This window comes from Plectropomus leopardus, chromosome 6 (genome assembly GCF_008729295.1).
Source record: "Plectropomus leopardus isolate mb chromosome 6, YSFRI_Pleo_2.0, whole genome shotgun sequence".
Lineage (NCBI taxonomy): Eukaryota > Metazoa > Chordata > Actinopteri > Perciformes > Serranidae > Plectropomus > Plectropomus leopardus.
The window spans coordinates 31857835-31873836 of NC_056468.1; the positions used below are offsets into that span (position 1 = coordinate 31857835).

Sequence of the window (16002 nt, forward strand, 5' to 3'; positions counted from 1 at the left end):
CAATTTCAGGACATCCAAGCATCACAGACAGCTAGCCTTACTCACAGAACTGCATGTTACGGGATGTTTCCTGTATGGAGGTTTCTTTATGTGCTCACACAGGACAAAATTCAGTGGTCTGACATGCCCAGATGGTCAAACAAAGCGAGCAAGTGTTCTAGATGTCAAGTATGCTGCTTAAAATGTCCAGTGTTTAGGATTTAGGGACAACCTAAAGACAGTTTTACCTGTCTCCCAATTTATGTTTAGTCTCCTCTTTATCACTACACTTCTTCCTTTATATGTACCAGTTTATTTGTTGGAAAAGGTGTACACATGGATTTTGTGAGTAAGCTTCATTCAGACATCTGTGAAAACGAAAACTGCAATGAAGCAGCATTCTTCCAAAAAAAAACTTCATCACTTCCTGTCTTGCCTATCTTTAGACTTTCTGGGACCTGATGTTTTACACGACTCAAAGCCGAGCACTTCCCTCTGAGGTCTGACCCAAAATCTCTTGGAAAGGTCACTCTGCTGTGAGGCAAAATATGGAAGCGGCTTTGAAACAAAGTCACGTTAACTTTCCCCTTCAACTGTGTGCATCACAGCTCAGCAAAAACAACTCAAGCAAACGGCAAACACACACACACACACAGATAATAAATGCTTGGTCATTAAAGAGGAAAGGAACTTACTGCAAAGTCATGCAGGTTCATGCACATCCTCTAAACAAATACAGACCCAAAAACATTCACACTAACTGTAACAACCACTTTTAATCGGCTATGTGCTGGTGGAAATACCAAAAATGTATGATGACAATTATATAAAAATTAGGGATGCTCCAATTAAATTCTGATATGATTTTCAAAATCATAATTTGGCTGACAGCCAATCCTACAGACTGTACCTGCATCCTGAAAATGTCCTGAAATCATAAAAATGTCCTAAAATCCCAGAAACATCCTACAATACTAGAAACATTCTATAGTCTTAGAAATGTCCTAAAAATCACAGAAATGTGCTAAAATCCTGCAAATCCTAGAAACTTACTGAAATCCTAGGAATATCCTAAAATCCTAGAAATGTGCTAATGTGTATGGGGCTGCTGCAACTGCAGAAGTGCCCCCCAAGCAAAGTAATACATAGTAGGTATCCCTGTGGTGGAAGATCCTGTTTTTGCATATGTTACATAAAATCATTAGCAACACAGCAGATTGTGCTGTATAATGTTTTTTTGAACAAAGGCAAGAAGAGGAAGAAACATGTGACTGGATGGCACTGCGTTTTGCAATATAATTAAGGGAAAGTTCTCACACATTCACTTTTCCAATCACCCCTTTTCCCCTTCATAAAGTGATTTATCTAAGGAGTGTGATCTCACACACATACAGACATGTGCACGCTCCCGTTAGTAAACCAGTGCCACGGCGCGCTCACACAAATGCAAGAGACGACAGATCAAAGAGCAGGAGAAGATGAGGAAGAGGAGGAGAATGACAGAGAGGATAAAGTGTCGGTCAGGACTGGGGAATGATAGATGTATACCTTCGTCCCGTCCACTGGATTATGGATGACAGTTGTCTGAGGTTCCTGGAGAAGGAAGAGGAGGAGGATGGAGGAACATGAAGTAAAAGAGAGAAAGCACAGAAAGGGGGAGAGAGAGAGGGAGGGAAAGAAAGAGATAAGATTGCGACATTATAGTAGAAAGAAATGATTAAATGTAAAAAGAGGAAGAAGAGAGCGATTTGAATGTTGGATGAAAAGAGAGTGCTTGTTAAGGTTGACAAAGGAGAGAGGGAAGAATCCTTCAGAGAAAGAAAAGAGTGCGGTGGATGAGCTGAAAATGTAATTTGGAGTCAGAGAAAGTACTGAAACGCAGGGTGAAGTGTGTGCCATGAGCACATCACGCAGACTCTCACACACACACAGTTTGTACACAGCCTAAGGAAAGGGACAGCATTAAGTTGCAATGAAATCTGTGACATTTTTAACCGTAACTGATTCAAGGTTTTGCTGAACATGGTAGCTCTTTATTTCTGCACTGCCCTGCTGTGCATGCATAATTCTTTAACTGCCTCAGATGCCCTACATGATGCAAATATGTACAGAATCAAGAATCAAAACTAAGAGAATATCAGCCAGCTCATACAATATAAATGAGCTCCGACATAGATAAACACTAGCCTCAACATCTTACAAGGCACTGGCACACCCAGCAAAAAGACAAAGATGCCCCACAAGATGAAAACGGGTCATTCTGGTCCCTCGCACTCGTCTCAAAAGAAAAGGCGTGCATTTCCGGGCACAACTGGCATCATTTCAAGATTTCTATCTAAAGGAAGTTAAGTCTGAAATTGGTCAGGATTGCGTGCATCAATTGGCTCAGTGACTCCACAAGTTCAGCCATATCACTTTTCTTTTTGTAATTTCTGTTGCTATAAACACCGCTGTACACCTTCTTGTTGCAAAACTTAAGCAATAACTTTTATGGTTCATGAATGCAGCGCAAGGGGAGCTCTCCATAAGTTCCTTCTTTCTTTCTCAGCAGCAGTTTGTGACTCGCAGGGTGAATAACCGATCTGTCAATCCAAGCACAACTAATCAGATCAGATCGATGGACAAGAGGAGCAGCTGCTGCAGAGGTGAGTAAATGCAAACTTTTATACCCAGTGCAACAAACAGTTAAGTTTCACTTTCACTGTGCCTGATGCTCTGCTGCTCTGTGTCTGCCTGGAGTACGTACTGTCACCAACAGTAGGGTTGAGTAACGTTTGGGTTTATTTAGATACCGGTGCTAAAACGACATAAAATGGTATCGTGTCAAAACCTTGCCTGAACCGATACTTAACAAAAGATAATAAAGCACAAAATGATTAATGAGGCTAAAAACTGCTCTTTTTTAAAATTGCAAATGGAAATTTAAACTTTAAACTGTCACACTGTACTAAAAAGTTAAAAGAATACTTGAATTTGGATAAAAACTAACAATTATTACAAATTATTAACAAATTCACCTAATAAAAAACTGCAAACCCAACTACAATAATATAACACTATAAAAGTTAATAACAAAATAAATAAACTACACACACAATCTGGAACCAAAATAAGACACCAAAATTTGCTTGCTGTTTTTAACTGGCGCTGAAACTTCTGTTTGGACTTTGGGAGGACGGGCCGAGTACCCCCGGTAGAAATAGGGTGCACATGATTTTTAAAAAAGACAAAACGGGAACAACATTGGTAGACTCATCTTATCACACATTTGTTTTATTTCAATTATCTTGTCTTGAAAATCGACAGATGCCAAAATCATTATCGAAAAATAAACTCTGATTTATCGTCCAGTCTTTCCAACAGTGCTCCTAATGAGCGCTGCATTCCAAAAAATAGAAAATCTATTTGTGGTGGCAGATGTTTAAATTATGGCAGGCTGCCACAAATAAATATGTGTGCAAAACCCCTAAAATTTCCCATTATACTACATTACACAAAAGGCTATACACGGAAAATATCTGTAACAATTAATTTGATTATACGCAACAAATTTCCTCAACTTTTCCAAAACTTTTAAGGAGGCCTGGAAAACAAGATTGTGAAACTCCATGACTTTTACAGGTTTGTCATGACTGTGGGAACCCCACTGTTTTGACAATGTTACATTTGACTTATTTTCAATAAGTGGCTCCTTTCAAACACTGAACTTTGCAGCTGACAAAGCCCTTCAGTGTTGCCTTCTTGTCACTTCACGCATTAGGCGCTGATTGATGATTCATTACGGAGACGGATATATTTTCTCGCTGTTCTGCAGCTCTCCACAGTCTGCCAAAATCTGTCATTTGATGTACAGTTAATCAGAACTCTGCGCCATCAACCACATTATTTGCAGCTCCCTCCCCCTTTCCACACACCCCAGGAAATGACACCTCTGTGATGACCACTCATCAGCTTTCTCCCTGGTGATAATGGCGGTGTTGTCAGGGCAACCGTCGCCCGGGGCAACAGGCACTGGCAGCAACTTGGGAGATGATGATGATGAGTGAGAACAAAGTACCTGGGGTTTGCAGATTAGAAGGAGGGGGCGAGTGCTGATGGTCTCGTATCATCAACGCTGACTTTACATTAACACCGCTGCTCTTGCAGGGACGTTAACTCGCATGTTCTTACTAACTTCGCCTTTTCTCAAAAGCCTTTGTGCTCCCTCGTCTCGCAGGTTTCCTCTGGTGATGGCTGCGCCTGGATCGTAGGCCGCAGTCCTGCCTTACGCCTTCTAATGCCATTATTATTAGTTATACTTCTGCTGTTACTATACACATATGATTATGATTGTTACATACATATACTATCATATTAACCCTTTAAAACCAATCAATTTCTTTCAGAATCACTGGAAAAAAGGCAATAGGCATCTTATAAAGAAATGTACCACAAACTGGAAAAATTGTGGATTTTAGAAAGTCCTTTAAAAAAAAAAAAGAAGCAAGAGAATAATGTCTATAGGGGAACAAAAGAGAAGCTAGGGGGAAAAAAAACTAATTATCACATTCACGTACTTAAAATTATGTCACTGAATTTTTCTGATTTTATTTTCAGCACTTTTATTCAGGTCCCTTTTTGAGGTTTTACATTTAATTTTTTCTTTACTAATTTTCAGGTAGTTTTCCTTTACTTTCTATAAATGTCTCCATAATTTTCGGTTTCAAAAGGTTAACATATACATATATTGCATATATACTGTCACAAATGTCTCTTTTCGATTTATATTTATATTACTACTTTATTATAATAGTTTATATTATTTTTTTTTGCATCTCTCTCTCCCCTTCTATGTATCATTTTGACTATGGTCATTTTATTATGTTGATATGTTCTGTACAGAAAACACCACTTGCACGTTTGCCCTGGAGGACGGGTCCCTCCTTAGTCCTGAGGTTTTTTGAGTTTTTCCTTATCTGCTGTGAAGATCCAGATGCTGTGTGCTGTAAAGCCCTCTGGCACAAACTGTAATTTGTGAAATTAGGCTTTATGAATAAAATTTAAATGAACATGTTTTAGTGGCGCAGTCAAATTATTATATTTAGATGTTTTTTTTAAAATGTAAATCGAGCCAAGCTACACCTGAAATAATGTAACATGCACATTAAAGATTCTTTTTCATCACCCCACCAAAACTGCTCCAAATTGAGGTCATGAAAGTGTGTCTCTCCATGACCTAGCAGCAGTGATGAAGGAGTTAATGTACCAAATGGCTAAACAGTAACTAGCTCAGGTCCCTAGCAACAGAATGAAGATCACAGCCGCGCTCCCACTCCCGATTCCCTTCAAGAATCAGAAAAAAAACCCTTTTCTGATCCGTGCATACTCTTCAAGTTCCCATAAAGACGCCTTGACAATATGTCGGCACATGTGCGAGGACTGCGGTGTAAGGTAACATCACATGCATGCACACACTTAAAAAACAGACACAAACTCACATAAAGACAAAGGTCATTTTGCCTTCTTTGATTAAAGTTCTTAATGGTGCCTAAAGCCGCGGCCAAGCTACTGATAGCGATACAAAAACAGGTAATCCCAAACATACCAGGGTGACCACGCAGTTGCATTAGTTAGTGACCCACTGACCAACAGCCTGAAGTCTGTAATAAATTATCATTACATGCTTAGATGGAGCTTTGTAAAGCCAGCGTGACAAAGTTATATTTAGTGTGCAGGAAACAAACTTGCCAGAGTCCTCAGCTGTGTTACATGTCTAAGTTGGTGAGATCATTAGTGTGGCATGTAGGACTTGGTTGCCAGTGATTTATAATTAAGTGTGGCTTGAAGCCTGATTATATAAATGGCATGACATACTGCAACTATTCTGGCTAATTAACGTGCAGTAGAAAATAGTGTCAGAGACATTTTGCTCTTAAAGTGTTACAAACGTAGCTCACTGCTGGAATACATTTTAAACAGTGACCTTGACCTTTGAACACCAAATTCTAATCAGTTCCTCGTTGAATACACTCATACGTTTGTGTGCCAAATTTGAAGAAATCCCCTCAAAAAACCAACAAAATGTTAAACAAGGAATATTCTCACACCTAGGGTTAAAACAGAGAAATACAACTGTGCCCCTTTTTAATTTAACTTTCTCTCTGTCACGGAAGACTGAAGAGGCTTAACTGCCTCATTAACTCATCATGAAAAACACTTCATTCAAGCTCAACAAAAACAAAACAAAACTCACTCAAACAATCTTAGTTACTCTTGCTAGAAATCTAGTTAGTAAGTCCACTGTTTCCACAACCACCAGCTCAGGTTTGGTTGAAATAAATCCTAATTCTCCAAGTTTATGTAAAAAAACCCCAAAAAAACCAAAAAAAACATTCAGTTTTCTATCTCTCTCTCTGCTGGACACCAGCTGTTTACAGTCCTGTAACTGAATTTTCGGATTCCCTCCACCACTAAGTATCACAGTGTCTTTCAGCTCAGCTATGGTGCATGCTGTGCACTACATGAGTTTAACAGAAAGCGTGACGCCTGTATTTATGACGGTATTGAAAAACATACCTTCAAATTTCTAAATATCTTATTATACCAAGAGACCATGATACCGCCGAAGCCTGCTGGAAACCTGCTCTGGGGCCTGGATGCTGAGTAAAATTTCTACTCACACTTTTTGACTATCCTTCCAGCACAAATTCCCACAATAAAACTGTTTCGTGACCATGTGCCAGAAGTCCAAGAGCACGAAGGTTTCCATCCCAGCTGATCAGCCGATTTTACAGATTTTCACACCATCAACAGAAGAGAAGGAATTATTCTCTGTAAGCGGCTGGTGTGCTATTTGGCTGGAAGGACAGTATGAAGACCTTTGGACTCTGCTGCTCGCACGGTGGGAAACCGCTTCTCTACAGGAGCATACATTGGAAGAAGGGGGTAAATTGCGCTGACAGTCCCGGCAGGCATTGGCTATCTTGGCAGCAGAATATCAACCCCAAGTGCAAGTCACACAGCATCCACACCTGCCAGGTGGAAATGTTTCCCAACACCACCCGCAGGTTTAAGACCTGCCCGACCGCTGTGGCCCTCGCAGCAGCTGGGCAAAGATCAACCACAACAGCAAGACAGACAGAGGGAAAAACAGGCAAAAGTGAAAGAGGAGGGGAGAGAAGATAGGGATCTTGGACAGACGGACACACACTCACACACAAACAGGTGAAGGGGGGGTTAGGAGGTAAATACCAGAGCAGGTGAAGGGATGTTTCCTTTAGGGCTGGTGACTATGCTGTTTTTGGTGCTGTTTGTCTGGGGCTGTGCAGGAAAGGAGAGGAAAGGGAGGAGACACAACAAGAGTGTTAACAACAGCAAGAGGTGGGTTTGTGTCCATGCCTGTGTGTGTTTGTGTGTGTGCGCTTTTATATGAGCCTGTGTTCTTGCACTCCTATACCTGTGAGAACGTTTTTTTTTTTAACTTTTCACCTTGTGGTTTGTGACATCCTTTTGATTAAATTTCACATCTTTCCGGTAGGAATTAGAAACAGAAGACGGGAAGAGTTTAAGGTCTGAAAATTCTCCTGCCACCCCGACATAAAGCCTCTTTCCCACTGCACAAAAAAATCCCACTAACACCAGCTAGCATCTGGGAATTTAGGATTTAAAGTTACAATTTGTTTTTTTATAGTACTGAAAAAAAGGTCAGTTAAAATTATGGTGACAGAGTAGTTGAATGTCCCCACAAGCACAGTAGGATAAACACAGGTGAATTTCAGAGTGTGGAGTCCAGCAGATGGCAGCAGCAGCAGCTGCAGTGAGGAAAGTGATATCTAAAACATTCATTCAAAAGACTAATCTGTTATTCTAAGAGGTGGCATGAGGGGGTGGGTGGCACTGCGTGACATCACGATGTTGTCACCGGTGACTTCCCTGCTTGCGTTTTCACATTGCATCGATTCGACTATGCCATTTGCCCGTCATGAATCACCTTTGTAAGCCTCCATTAAAAGCTCCTTTGAAAGCGTCACATCAAAGAGCGGCCGGCCCTTTATAGCTTAGTTCGATCATAATGATATTCGCATTGAATCTACATTCAATTATTTGTAACCATGTTTGGAGAAAATATTAACTGGAAGATGCTAAATGGGGCTGCGTTCTGGGTGTGGAAGTGAATCACCAGAGTGACTCACTCTAAGAAGCAAACTACGATTACATGAATCTTAATCATCTAACACTATGACATACAAACAAGCCCTGCTACTCAGTGACAGAGGTCAAGAGAAGTCATGGTTTACTTAATGTACCAATAAAGGAGTCTGTGATTATCAGGGAATATTGTTGATATTTGAACTACAGATATTAATGGTAAACTGCTGAGGATGTTTTTTTACTGGTTACTAATGTTGGTCCATAGGTTCATTTTTCTAATCCTCAGTGTACTGCACTGAGCGCCATCCGGATCTGGAGGGAGCTAAGTGGCTAGGGGTAGGATTGGGCGGAGTATTATAATATTTCATGCGGCGCTATTGCAAGATAACAGTGACCACCAAAATCTAATCAGTTCATCCTTATATCTACTTAAATATTTAAATATTGGTGCCAAATTTGAAGAAATTGCCTCAAGGTGTTCTTGAGAAACTGCATTCACAAGAATGAAACAGACATGATCACAGTGACCTTGAACGTTGACCTAAGGCCACCAAAATATAATCAGTTAATCTTTAAGTCCATCTGAAGATATGTGTTAAATCTGAAGAAATTCCCTCAAGGTGTTCTTCAGATATCATGTTCACAATAATGGGCCAGACATAGATGCAGATGGACGTATGAGCGGATGGAAGGACAACCCGAAAACATAAAGCCTGCAGCCAGACCCCCAGACCTAAAGCTGAGTCGGTGGGGGGCCAGACTGAAAGGAAAGAGCTCTTGTATTAGCCACCTTGCATTTTGTTTTCTTAAAAACTAACCAGTTAGGTACAGATTGACAGGTGTTGGGCTATAAAAAGCATAATAAACTGAAACGGCCATAATTTGACCTCAACACCCAAACAAATACGCTCCTTTTTTAAAAGCGCAACATAAAATAGACAACTAGTGAACCGTGAGGAGATAATAGCAGAATTTAGACAAAAAACGCTGACTGCACCTTTAAACCTTAATATGGTGTGAAAGTTTAAAGAAAGTGGGAAGAAAACTGCAAGAGTTGAAAGAATTCCACCAAACTCCAATTCTAATCCAGGCCATTTATAAAAGGAGATTTTAAGAAATGGGGCCAAGATTTCATGAATGTTACATCATTTACTTTGAAGCTAAATCGTTCGACACAGGATTGAGAGAATGTCAAGCAGAGTTGTGTGTGTATGTGTACATGTGTACATGTGCACCGTAACGTGAGTGCTGTAAGCCACCGGGCTTACTGAAGAGAGGCGAGGAAACGAGGAGAAGAGAGCTCGCACGTCAGCACACACAAGTGCAAAGAGACAACACAATGCAAACACACACAAAGCCGCCATGAAAATAAAAGCTGGTGTAAGCTGACAATAAGCTGACATATATATATATCTATACACACACACACACACACACACACACACACACACTGAACTCACACATATCAACACTCACAAACACTTAAAAACCAACCAAAGCCATCGTCAGCCATCACTCCGCAGCCTCAGTGGAGAAACAGGAAACGTATTCCTCGTCAAAATAACGATAAGCAGGTGAGATGTCTTCGTCAAAGTTTGTTTGCAGAATCAACTCTGGGTTGTAGCTTTTGTGTCACGCGTGTTTGGGTTGAGAAAACCCCTCACATTTCTGTTTGGCATTTAACAAACAAGCATGATGCACGCGGTCTTGAGCGAAGGTTCACTGTTGACGTCTTAACCACTTTTTTATTTAAAGAAAAACCTCGGTGATGCACATCAGAGGATACATGTTGAGAAGAGATCACACATCTTCACAATTTAATGAGGTTAAACGGAGAGACAACGCTGGTGTTCACAGGTGTTTCTCCAGATGTGTAAAGAAAGCAGCTCACAAGGAGGAAGATATGCTCAAGAGATAATGGGTGTGTGGAGACAAAGTGACAGGTCGGAAAGAAAAGGATGGTGCAGAAAAGAGAGAAACATGTTCGGGGTCAGATTTCCTTCCAGTTCACTTCTCGAATTAAAATATGACCAGCTTTTTCATTTTACATTTGGGCTTCGGGATGGGAGTGGGAGCACCCACCTTCCCAAACTTTTCTCTCCTACGTTTTGTTTGAAGCATGTGGACGTCTTGCAGGACAGAGGAGTTCTGTATCACAACTACAAGCACAGACGCTGCCTCTGCTGTAAAAGTGTGCCCCTGACAGATCTGGAGCAGCGTCCCTGGAGTAAATCTGATGGAGCCGAAACATCCTGCTTCTGTTACACTTTCAGAGCGATAACGCGGTTGGTCTAATGGCGGTGAACTTTACCGGGGCCAAAGCTGTGACTTCTGCGTGGCATTTTCTGACAATGAAGACTGACTTTCTGTATATGTTGTTTTTTTTAGCTGTTGCTTCTCATGTTAACTACAGTATCTGTCATTTCTAACAAGATGCTGTTGTTGTTGCCAAGATGTAATATTTATAGGGATGCACCAATTTATCGGCTGAACATCAGTATCACCCAATATTTGCCTTGGTGATATTTCTGAACATGTGATATTCAAGTCTAAGTGGCTTTAGTATTTGTAATTGAGATATATGTATAGGTTTTGTATAGGCCTTTTGTGTTCGTGTGTGTGTGTGTTTTGGTTCATTGCACTTGCTGTAAGGCTCACATGCTTTTCTTTGTGTGTTTTGTGTTTTGTGTTCGAAATAAAGATTCAGTTATTGATTGATTCAGCACATTGGCAAATAAGATAACATTCACCGATGGCAGTGGAAAATGTTTTTCTGTTGTGTAATATCTAGGGCTGTCAAGCAATTAAATAAAATAATCAAATTCATTACATGCTCTGTGATTAATTATTTGAAATTAATTTCACTATTGGTGCATCCCTAAAACTGTATCACCTCCTGTGCACCAGAGCATTATTCTTGGACATGCCCACATTACACCTGAATTGCCTTTGTATAAAAAATGCCTCATGAATTGGGCACCACTGTATCATAGACTAATATTTCAGTGAAGTGAAGGAGACTTGACTCTGCCGGTGAAACTGAGTAAAAGCAGGGAAAAAAGCTGGAAAAAGCAAAAAGAGAAATGGAGAAAGTAGGATCAAAAATAAAAAGAGGGATGCATAAATAGCATGCTCACCATGTACTGGACAGTAGAGCTGGACTTGCGTTTCTGTCCTCAGGCGATTGATGGATGGATGGATTATTGATGGATGGATGGATGACCAGAAGAAGAGGGGTGGAGAATGACACAAGTGAATGGTACAAAGTTAAAGTGGGAACTTGTGCACTCTGATGGCATCGCAGTTTTTAATCCTTCAGAAGAACAGGGTCAGACCTTTGCAAACAGTTTGAACAAAAGCAGAAGGAGGACGAGTGTTTCCCCTCAAGTGTTACTGCCAAAGTCGGAGGGTGCGAGCACGCGAAAAAGGAGCAGTGGTTCAAGTAGAAGTCATCAGGAAAAGGACAAAAGAGTGGGAAGCAGATCGCAGAGGAAACAAACTGTCCCCCTCTCTTCTTCTGTCAACAGATGAGGAACATTTGGGAGAATAATGCAAAAGTGTTCTCCCTGAACTCATTTTAAATTTAATGCTTGTAAAGTTGTCACATGTTGCATTTAACCCTTTGAAAACTGAGAAAATTGTTTTGATTTCCTTCAAAATTTCTCAAAAGCACGCACATTGAGACATCAAAAAGCAAAGCTGCTGGACAAGAAATACAATAGAAGAAAAGAACAAAGTCCGCACACTAAACTATGCTCCATGAATATTTATTATAATTACCACCGAGGAGACGTTGCAAGCTTCATGCTCTTCATCAAGGTCTCATTAACTTGCTCTTTCTTCTCTTGATTTCTTCCAAAAACATCGGAAAAAAGCAATGAGCACCAAAAGAAGCAATGACCCAAAGTAGGGGGACATGAGTGTAATCCCTTTAAATGAGCAAGAGCAATAAAAAAAACAATAATTGTATTTTGTATTCTTGTGAATTTGGGTCAAATCTGTTGGCTTGTTTTGTAGTAATTTATCAGTTTATCGAGCTATGAAACGTGAGATTTTTCAGAGACAAAAAGAATAGACACAGTGTGTGTCTTCAGTATAACAAGACTGCATGAAATGCTGAATGGAGCGGCTTTTATGGGCAGTAGCTGGCAGCACGGGAGGCTGAGGGTGGTGTGTAGTCGGTGCCAGAGAGAGACCGCCTGCTTGCTCCGAGCAGGTGTTACAGCAGGAAAAAAAAGTCAGGTGACATTATGCATTAATGAACCAGCGGGAGGAGAAGAAGGAGGAGGAGGAGAGTCCGAGGAGAGGCGGTCAGAGTGGCCGAAAGGAAATGTTAAGCAAAGAAACAAGAGAAGAGAGGGGCGTAGGAAATCAGGGACGCCAGCAAACGATGAAGACGCCTTTAGAAATGGTTTGGGGCGAGAGTGTGTGGGGAGCCTGTTGCTAGGCAATGAGTGCGCCGCAGTGGAAGTAAGCGTCTATTTCTGTCGTCTGAGTTTCCAGGGTCCAGACTGGCAGCTATTCCTGGAACTGGAGTCACATTCCCTGCTGAACCGACTGAGCGGGGAGAAAGGGGAGGGGGGCCATGCGCACGAGCGCGGGCGCGCACACACACACACGCACGAGCAAACCACACTTACAGACACCCACGCTTACGCACGCTCAATGTGCAGGCATGCTCACGCCCCCATTTGTGTTCTCTTTTCAAACTGACAAACAAATGGGATGCATTCACACAGTCACATTTGCCTAAACAACAAACACACACCTGTACGTCCACGTGCATGCTCGCAAAGCTCTACCGAACACAACGCACAATGCTGAGAAGCATTCTTTTGCATGGACACCATGTTCCGAGCTTTGTCGCACACCATCGTGCATACATGCCGCACACACAGACACGTTCATGGAAACGCTGTGTGGGATGTGTTACTGCAGTGTATGTGCGAGCGTGGGATGGCGAGAGATCTTCATTAAAGGATGAACTGGAATGTGGGGTTAAAGACCAGATGGGGTGAGCGGGAACAGGAAGCAGTGAAAGACGAGCAAGCGGCAGAAATGGAGGGATGAGAGGCAGAGGAAGTGGTGAAAAAACGAATGGGGAGGCTGACAGATGGTTACATTTAATAATGGAGATGGAGAGGTGGCAATGAGCTGGATAATGCCAAATCAAAATAAAGGGTGCTTTCATAAGGATGTGCTACTTGAGGCTTGTACTCTGACGGGCAACACACAGGCTGACAAAAGCACATAAGCACAGACACGAAGATCCAGAGTAGGACTGCGGCTTTTTACAAGAAAAAATATCTTAAAAGTGTTTCTTTACAAATCCAAAACATCAATCTAGACATACACAATGAGCTCAGACAGAATTCATGAGAAAAATGAGCTACAGTGGTCAAGGCTGAGATTAGCTATCGCTGGAAAAAAATGAAGCAAGAGGGAGTGAAGAGGAGAGAAGTGGGAGGAAGACATGTGATGACCCTTACCTTGACATCTGCCTTTTTGTTGAGCAAGGTCTTAGCTGCTGCAATGACAAACACAGACGAAATAACCAGTCAGAGGTGGAGATGAGCAGAGACAGAGCAGTGTAGCAAAGTGATTTGTAATATCTGCTACATCTATAACACTACTGAGACTACACTCGACTTTTTGGAATATTATTGACCTCTGTAGTAAAGATGTCGTTTTGCAAAGCAATGGCTCAGCTGAAGTAGGCTTATGCTGGGTTCACACTGAACACACAAGTTCGCAAATATGTCAATTTTGAGCCATTGCTCCAGAGTGCGTTTCTGCAACAAGCAATTTTGCTACTCTGCTTTACTGTAATCACACATAGAGCTCCATCGCTGTCTGTTTGTGTGTGTGTCTACTCTTCTCTCTCTCTGTTTAGACAAAACTGACACGTGGAATTACTAAGCATGGGATGCATAATTTATTATTGTAAAGAATAAAATAATTTGTTTAATATATAGAGCCTGACTGATATATTGGTCAGCTGATTTCATCACCCAATATTGGTTCACCGACATATCGGCATCGGCTTTTATGTTGTTCAATATACACAATATGAAAAGTTAATTTTCAACAATATGATACAGAAAAAGATGCTTACAGTAGTTTAGAGTTACCAAATTCTTAATGAAGTGCACTGTTTCTCATTTTAGACAATGCAGTTTATTGTCTACTGATTACTGATTATAGACGCTTAGCGGAAAACAATAAATTAATTTCTAGATCAATAAAATAAATTTTAAGGCAATATCAGGGCTTCCCACACATTTATGTATTTGTTGCGTGCTGCCACTATCAAAACATCTGCTGCAACAAACAGATTTTAAATTTTTTGGAGCTGGAACTTTAACACTAGAAGCACTACTGGAATATAGACATAAAATTATGTTTCACACTGCATCAGGTGCACGGAGCGTACTCTGGGCACAGATTGAGCAGCAAAACTTTATTTAGAGAGGTAGCGGGAAAAAACAAAACGCAAACGCACACAAAAAAACAAAACAAAACACCATTGTCATTTAGTGGAAACAATGAATATTCTGTGCCAAATGGTTAATTTCTTAAGAAAGAAGCCATGTTGTGGGCGGTATAATGTACAGCGAGCAGGTCGCAATTGTGAAATTAACCCATTCAGAATGATTCAAGACCCGTATCACCCTGTTGAGGTTTGTCTCTGTATAATAGCCTGTTCACTGTTCACTATCATTATCCCTGTACATTGAATATAAATGTGTTTTTCTTCTGGTGATGCTGAGCAGCCAAGATAGCTTCTAAAAATATCCCCCTCCCAGCAATCAATACAACATCCAAGCTCATTATGCAATCACACGATCTGTGAAATAATGGAACATCACTACCCCTCCTAAACAAGTGCATTAGAGTGATGTAAGGGCTTTTATTGATCTAGCAAAGCAACACCTACAGGTCACGAGGTGTTTGATGCTAAAGACCAAAAAGTAGTTTATCAGGCAGACAAGGAATTATTCCAGTGAAGCATCTCAACCAAATACACAATGCCACACTTATTTTCCCAGCTGCTTTAGGGTCAGAACTCATTGCTTTGTCTTTTAACAATAAAATCACGTTGTTGCCAGTGAAATAAAAATCTCAACTCATTGTTTCACATCAATTCTTGTGCCAAGGTCCCCCTCATGGTTGCGAGGAAGCCAAAACAAAGATGGCTGCCGTGCAAGGCCCGACAATAAACCCTGCCTTAAAAAACTCAGTGGGGGCCTTAAGGAGGATTAGTCTTCAGTCTGCTCTCTAATGAAGGGTAATGAGGGAGGGGGTGAGGGAAAGAGAGGAAGAACGATACTGTAGACACAGTCCTCTGATGAGCATAATACCCATAATCCTTACAACAGTGGAAACTGCGCCTAGACAACAGAACCATCCGCAGGGCACTCGCCATGACTGCGCTGCTGAAGCACGGATAGCGAGGTGGTCCAATTGCGTTAAATAGATACACGTTAACCCAGAGGGGCCCAAAATAAGAGCCAGACTCTGCGGTGGTGTGTCGTCGGAGGCTGCGGGTGTGAGGATGCAGACAGAGGATTAACATGTACAAGATGCCAGATGCTGACGAGATCAGACGAGAAAATGTGTGTATTTTTACTGCTTTAAGGTTGATACCAAAAATGCACCAGCATACTTGTCGGTACCGAACAGGTTAAACAGTGCACTCAAATGAGTTTTAAATTTCCGTTTTTGGATCTGTTTGGTGAGATCTTCTAAAAGTTACAAAATATTTCAATTTCTGTATTGGTAACCACTTACGGGGTTCAACAGTTAAACAATATTCTCCATCAGTGAAAGAAAATAAAGTAATTTTATCCAACCGGGTGCAAAAAATGACCAGTTCCAGACAAGTTCCTAAAT

At 41.1% G+C, this 16002-nt stretch overlaps 1 protein-coding gene across 20 annotated transcripts in view; it reads right to left on the reverse strand.

The window, feature by feature from the left end:
• Window positions 1-16002, reverse strand: part of LOC121945071 (calcium/calmodulin-dependent protein kinase type II subunit beta) — a 99567-nt gene that overhangs the window by 14298 nt on the left and 69267 nt on the right. For 7 of the 20 annotated variants that reach the window (XM_042489094.1, XM_042489079.1, XM_042489088.1 and 4 more), the window contains 3 exons: window positions 13599-13636; window positions 7210-7278; window positions 1528-1572 (listed from right to left, as the gene is read on the reverse strand). In XM_042489094.1, coding sequence (XP_042345028.1) covers window positions 1528-1572; window positions 7210-7278; window positions 13599-13636 — 152 coding nt within the window. Of the gene's footprint in view, window positions 1-1527; window positions 1573-7209; window positions 7279-11246; window positions 11280-13598; window positions 13637-16002 lie in introns of all 20 variants that reach the window. The other 13 variants (XM_042489096.1, XM_042489081.1, XM_042489091.1 and 10 more) reach the window with 6 other exon arrangements.